At 35.2% G+C, this 7,694-nt stretch overlaps 1 protein-coding gene across 1 annotated transcript in view; it reads right to left on the bottom strand.

Annotated features, from left to right (window-relative positions):
- LOC106869101 (endoplasmic reticulum aminopeptidase 1) overlaps positions 1-7,694 on the bottom strand; it is a 1,169,084-nt gene that overhangs the window by 335,485 nt on the left and 825,905 nt on the right. Inside the window, exon 7 of the mRNA XM_052970645.1 lies at positions 5,684-5,797. Coding sequence (XP_052826605.1) covers positions 5,684-5,797 — 114 coding nt within the window. The remainder of the gene's footprint in view (positions 1-5,683; positions 5,798-7,694) is intronic.

The raw sequence follows: 7,694 nt of genomic DNA, 5'->3' as shown, positions 1-7,694 counted from the left end.
TATCAAGAAATGCTGATCTCTAAATGTGGAAGGGGTAGACTCAGAAAGATGTGGAATGAAGTGGTGAAATGGGGCCTCACAGAGGACAGGGGACCAAGACTCCTGGCAGTTTGTGGGGCTTGAGAAGAAATGTCAAGTAAAGTAAAATTGGGGTTGTCCTCACATACAGGTGTGTCCCCTACATCCCTCTTCAGCTGAGCATTCCTAATCTTGTGGGCTCTTGAGTGCTGGTGCCATGTAAAAAGCACCCATGCTGGTACTGGGTAGAAACACCCAGTATACTCTGTAAAGTGGTTGGCATTAGGAACCATGCCAAAACAAACATGGAGCCCAGGCAGCTCCTGTCAAATTGTCCAACCCATGCCAGCATGGAAAATGGATGTTAAACAATGATGAATATGAAATACATATATATAGATATCTATGTGAGACTGTTTGTCCCCCACCGCCGCTTGACAATCGGTGTTGGTATGTTTATGTCCCCATAACTCAGCGGATTGGCAAAATAGACTGATAGAATAAACACCAGGCCAAAACCAAAAGTAAGTCCTGGGGGTTGGTTCATTTGACTAGAAATTCTTCAAGGTGGTGCCCTAGCATGGCCATGATCTAATGAATGAAACGAGTAAAAGATAAAAGATATATACTAGCAATTAGAACCTAAAGGCAAAATTAATACAGGTCACAAAAGTGACAGAGGGTACTGACTAGCTCCACTTTTGCTAAAGATAAAAGTTACACTAACTCAGAGCCACATACACTTCTTAAGTTTAATTATATTGTTCCTCTTAAATAAACACTTCTTAGGTTTAATTCTCATCTCATTCTCCACCCCTGTATCAATGCAGATGTGAACTTGTACAGCTAAATCTAACATACATAACAAGGCTAGTTTATTACCAATACTGTTTCTACTTCTTGTAACTTCTTCCTCCTTCCCCTCTCCTCTTCCAATTGTCACCCCAAGCATCTGTTCTCGCCTCTCTCTCACTCCTTTCAGGCTTTCGTCTGTCTCTTCTACTCACTCTATCAATCACACTGCTAATTATAAAGGAAAGAGTATAGGGCCTTGGTACTAGTACTGGTGCCATGATAAAACGCCCTCAGCAGAATCGTCTATTGGCTGTTGAATGATTGGAGACAATGTAGTGTCAAGAAACTCATTAGTTTTGACCTTTTGAGGATGTGACAACTTCTCTGATGCTGGTGCCATGATAAATTGCACCTAGTACAGTCTGTAAATTGGATGGAGATGAGAATGGCACCCAACCATAGAATCCAAGTCAAAATAGTATTCACATGAAACATGATGCTGTGACTTGTTAAGTAGGACAGTAACTCCAAATAAGAGTCCAACCTATGTAAACATGGAAAGCAGCATGTAAAATGATGACAATGACAATAGTGGTAGTGCTGGTGGTTGATAGTGTTTGTGGTTGTTCTTGTGGGTGGTGAAGGTTAGTAGTGGTGGTGGTGGTGGAAATGGTGGTTGTGGTAGGAAATAGTGGTGATGGTTAATGGTGGTGGCATTCATTAGTGGTGATAGGTGGTGGTGGTTAGTGATGGTAGCAGGTAGTGGTAGTGCTGGTTAGTTGTGGTGATAGTGATTAGTGTTGGTGATGGTGGTTAATTTTGGTGATTAGTGGTGGTGGTGGTGGTGGTTAGTAGTAGAGGTATCTTAAACTTTGGAAGACAGTTGTAGCTGACCATGTTTTTTACAGCATAATATATATCCTCTCTAACTTTATCCATTTAGCAACATATAAATTATGTAGCAATACACAGCTCACTGCTGGGGATTGCCAGGAACCCACCATAATCTATTATAAACACAATGAGAAAGATATTCTCTTTTCCCTTTTGCCATAGGGACCTATTCCATGTTGGGAATGTTGTAGTCAGTGGTACTGCAATGAAAGAGACTACAATTGGCAAACATCTTTAGAGAACCAACAAATCAGACTCAAACAAGGAGAGAATGAAATCAAGACAGTGCGTTTGTGGCTTTGAGTTAGTTTAACTCTTATCCTTAGCAAAAGCAGTGCGAGTCAGTACCCCCTGTCACTTTTGTGACCTGTATTAATATATATATATATATATATATATATATATATATATATATATATATATATATACAGGGTGATTCAAAAGTCAACATACATAGGATAAATTTATTTTTTTTATAAGAAACAGTTAAATAGAAAAACTGTTTCTTATAAAAAAAATAAATTGTTCTTATGTATGTTGACTTTTGAATTACTCTGTGTATATATATATATATATATATATGACTCCTTTTTACTTCATTACCTACCCTGGAAAATGGGAGAAAAATTGCCCTTAAAGAAATATCTTGTATCAACCATATGAGGTGTTGAGCCAGAGTCTGTTGAATCACTTCCTTCACTTTGATACAAATTACAGCAGTTTCTCAATTCTCTTCAGATATAAACTAATAAGTACAGTATAATCAATTTGCTTTATCATAGACTCTAACATTTAATCAAAGAATATATGACATTCTAATTATATGTTCTGTAATTTCTAATAGAGAAATATCTGAAACAAAGCTTTGATAAAATTATTGCTCTTATACATACATTTCTTAGGTTTAATTATTGTTCCTCTTAAATATACACTTCTCAGGTTTAATTCTCATCTCATTCTCCACCCCTGTATCAATGCAGATGTGAACTTGTACAGCTAAATCTAACACACATAAACAAGGCTAGTTTATTACTAATACTGTTTCTACTTCTTGTAATCTGTTCCTCTTTCCGCTCTCCTCTTCCATTTGTCACCCCAAGCATCTGTTTTCTCCTCTCTCTCTCACTTTCATCTTAGTTTTATGTCCACAATCTATGTCTCTTCTACTCACTCAATTAATCACATTGCTCTTTATAAAGGAGACAATATAGAATTATTAAGCCTTCCTTTCTTTCATAGAGTATAGGGTCTTGGTACTAGTACTGGTACCATGATAAAACGCCCTCAGCACAACATGTCTAGTGGCTGTTGAATGATTGAAGACAATGTAGTGTCAAGAGGAGCATTAGTTTTGACTTTTTGAGGATGTGACAAATTCTTTAATGCTGGTGCCATGATAAAATGCACCTAGTACAGTCTGTAAAGTGGTTGGAGATGAGAATGTCATCCAACCATAGAATCAAGTCAAAATAGTATTCACATGAAACATGATGCTGTGATTTATTAAGTAGGAAAGTAACTCCAAATAAGAGATAAATTTACTCATGACAACTTGCTAGTCCAACCTATGTAAACATGGAAAGCAGCATGTAAAATGATGACAATGACAATAGTGGTAGTGCTGCTGGTGGTTGATAGTGTTTGTGGTTGTTCTTGTGGGTGGTGAAGGTTAGTAGTGGTGGTGGTAGTGGAAATGGTGGTTGTGGTAGGGGATAGTGGTGGCATTCATTAGTGGTGATAGGTGGTGGTGGTTAGTGATGGTAGCAGGTAGTGGTAGTGCTGGTTAGTTGTGGTGATAGTGATTAGTGTTGGTGATGGTGGTTAATTTTAGTGATTAGTGGTGGTGGTTAGTAGTAGAGGTATCTTAAACTTTGGAAGACAGTTGTAGCTGACCATGTTTTTTACAGCATAATATATATCCTCTCTAACTTTATCCATTTAGCAACATATAAATTATGTAGCAATACACAGCTCACTGCTGGGGATTGCCAGGAACCCACCATAATCTATTATAAACACAATGAGAGAGATATTCTTTCTTTCCTTTTGCCATAGGAACCTATTCCACGTTGGGAATGATGTAGTCAGTAGTACTGCAATGAAAGAGACTACAATTGGCAAACATCTTTAGAGAACCAACAAACCAAACTTGAACAAGCAGAGAATGAAATCAAGGCTTCATGAATAATGGATTAAAATTATGAGATTAATGTTCAAAGATGTTGCTGTTTTTGATGATGGTGACGTTTTTTTGTTGGTGTTGATGTTGTTGCTCAGCCTTCAGGTCAGCCCAGATCCAGCAGGCATACTATCAAAGTTTTTTCTACTATGAACATTCCATCTTATAATAACCACTATATTGGTGGATTGAACAGAAATATATTGTATACAGTACGCTGCATTTCAGCTTTCAGGCAGATTTAATCATTTAATAAATAAAGATCGATGAAATAAATGCCAAACAAATAATGGGGTTGAAAAAATTGACTAAAATCATTCAAAGCAGCGCTCCAACATGAGCACTTTCACTCACAGTTAAAATGAGAGTGAAATATAATTACAAGGTGATGTGAACAAACCTGACTGGTTATGGTATTTGCTTATAAGCTGAAATACTTTAAGCTGAAACCCAGCACAAGTGTTCTGTTGTATTTTTTGAGAAGCTCACTTAACACTTTTGTGACCATATTTCCAATGAAACAATTTCCATATGTTTTATTAGGTTAAAATATTGGTGTAATATTTAAAATGTGTATACAGGCATGGCTATGTGGTAAGGAGCTTGCTTCCCAACCACATGGTTCTGGGTTCAGCCCCACTGTGTGGCACCTTAGGGAAGTATCTTCTACTATAGCCTTGGGCTAACCAAACCTTTGTGAGTGGAACCCTATCACACACACACACACACACACACACACACACACACACACACACACACACACACATATATATATACATACACACACACACACAAACACATATATATCTATCTCTGTGTGTCTTTATGTTTGTGTTTGTACCCCATCACTGTTTGACAACCAGTGTTGGTGCGTTTATGTCCCTGTAACTTAGTGGTTCAGCAAAAGAAATGATAGAAAAAGCACTAGGCTTAAGAAATTAAGTCCTGCAGTTCATTTGTTTAACTAAAACCCCTTCAAGACAGTGCTCCAGCATGGCTGCAGTCAAATGACTGAAAGAATAAAAGAATAAAATATGGCACAGCACTAGCTGTTATGTTTTGTCTCAGAAAAAACTTCTCAAAGAGACTTGTATGTTTAAAACACAGTGCTTTGTTCAAAACATCAGTAGATCAACAGACAGCATTTCAACCTGATTTTATCTCTTAAATGATAAATACCCTGCACATTCTGAGTAAAGGTGAAAATAATCGTACTGATGTTTCAATTAATGAAAATAATTTTTAAAAACTCTGAAGAATTTAGTAAAATATTGAATTTTGTCATTAAACTGACGTTTGACCATTACTTAAGAGAAATGTCTGGGATCAATAAAATCAGGTATCGAACCAGAAACTGTAAATTGTTCCTTTTTCTTGACATTTTCAATAAATTAGTGTGTATTCTCTGTTTCCAGCAGTGAGCATTGCCATGTAGTCTATTTGTTGCTAAATGGACAAAGGCAGTGAAAAGGAATTGAAAAAAAATTTTGCTGCCAAAATCATGGTCAGCTACATCTCTCTTCCAGAATTTATTGTCATTATATTCATTGTCTTACATCCATTTTCTCTACTGATGTAGGATGGCTATGTTATCATTTTCAGCATTACCTCTTATTTGGAGTTATTCTTTTAATTCTTTTATTCATTGCTTTCACTCATTGGAATGAGAGAAACTATTAAAACAGCAAAAGATGTAACTAGATACTAAAAGAAATTTAAGCTTGACTCACTCTTAATTTCTGACACACTGTCTCATTTAAATAATTGTAACAAAAGCAACAACAAGAATATACTTACAGTGTCAAAATCTGGTTCAACAGCTTTTACTCCAATCCACTGCATAAAAGTGGCAAATCCTTCATTCAGCCAAAGATCATCCCACCATTTTAAAGTAACCAAATTTCCAAACCACTGTAATGATATAGAAAGACAATTTTAAATTAACATACATACATAAGAATAAAAAATTACTAGCTGTAGTAGTAGTGGTGGTGGTGATGATGGTGTTCATATTCATAAACATTATCATCATCAACCTCAGCACACTTCATCCAGTATCATCACCAACTACTGATCAGGTGGAACACATTAGCAATCCATAGAGATAATTGATCATAGATTGTACTGATATTTGTGTTGTTGTTACAACCCAGAAGGTCAATAGAGTGTATTGGCAGAATTGTTAGAGCATCAGAGAAAATGCCAGTTGTTTACAACATATTCAAACTGCTTTGCATTTCTCTGGAGTCAATACATTGCTGTCTTAGTGCCTTAATCAGGAACAATTGAAATTCACCAGAGAAATAATCTTCACATCCTATGGAACTGTTTTGGAAACCAGGAACAATGATGATTTAGAGTGTCTTGAGAATTCAATGATGATACACAATGCGGACACTTTCAGAAGACTTTTGGTTTGAGTATTATGATAAACTTTGATAAATATTTCAACTGATAGTTATCAAGAAATGGGAGGCATCTTGTTACATGTTCTGCTAATGCTATGATTTAAACAGCAGAGCATACTAGAGACATCTTAGTAAAGGCTGAAATTCTCTCTATGCACTTTTGATATAGTTTTATATTTAAATACAAACATCATATGCTATATCTATAAAATTTATATTATATTAAATTATATTATATTACAAACACACACTCACACACACACATATATTATATATTCAGTAAACTAAGCCTGAAAGAGATGAGTTTCTGTTAAAGGACCCAAAACTTTAAGTTGCATGGAGCCAAATCAAACGTTTGTTTTTATGCTGAATTATAATACAAACAATAGGCAGAAACATTGAAGTTACCATCACCTTCAATACTATTCCTGTTAAAAGATCATATTTATATGTATACATTCAATATAGATTCAATTCATTTTGATTTGATCCAAGTGTATGGTATTGATAAGTCACAATAATGGTGAAATAACAGTGTCTATCATTCTTGGATTTAATCCAGGGCGAATTGTCTTGCTTAGTCTATGACATTACATTCAGGTGCTCTTTAGCACTATGCATTATATAGAGCTATCCCTGATGGTATTCCACTGCAAATTCGGCATATTAACAAAACACATGCGCTGTTTATGTGTGATCAATAATGTTTACATTACTAGAGCTGCTTTTAATATGAAATTTACACACACACACACACACGCATTTGTTTCATTTCTTCTTATTAATTTTTCTTAATTCAAATTTCAGGAGATTTTTTAATCAGAATTAGTAATTTACATAAAAAAATATTATTCTTATCATTATGTGAATAATTATAATAAATTTTAATGTCATAGCTTTCATAAAGTATGCTAACACCCAATTTACAACTAAATTTTCAATTGTAGACAAACATCAAGGAGAAGGCAATTATCTTTATGAAGAAATCAGCGAGAGACATATGAGGTGCATCAGTGTACCTATAGAGTTCCCCTATTTTGAGATATACTTATGCTTTCTTTACTGTAACATACTGATTGTGATTTTATGTTCTATTCATGTAATGTTCATCAATTAGTGTACTTTAGCAAATAAACTAATTATTATTATTATTATTCAGTAGTTTTATTTTTATAACGTGCTTTCACTTCACTACCGAGCGCAGCTCTGTGCGCCTTGGGTATGTGCTGTGGTTTGCTGTGGTGCTCTTATGTTTACTGTATTGAAAGTGTTTTGCGTAGAATGTGTGCAGTACCCAGTAGTGCAATTTTCTGTATGTTATATATATTTGTAAGTCCTGGTGTTTTTGTTATGTATTTGTCTGAATATTTTTTATTATACCTAAGGCACCTACTATGATA

Source organism: Octopus bimaculoides, chromosome 9, assembly GCF_001194135.2.
Source record: "Octopus bimaculoides isolate UCB-OBI-ISO-001 chromosome 9, ASM119413v2, whole genome shotgun sequence".
Taxonomy (NCBI): domain Eukaryota; kingdom Metazoa; phylum Mollusca; class Cephalopoda; order Octopoda; family Octopodidae; genus Octopus; species Octopus bimaculoides.
Note: the sequence above shows the minus strand (reverse complement) of the source record. Positions and strands in the feature narration are given on the sequence as shown.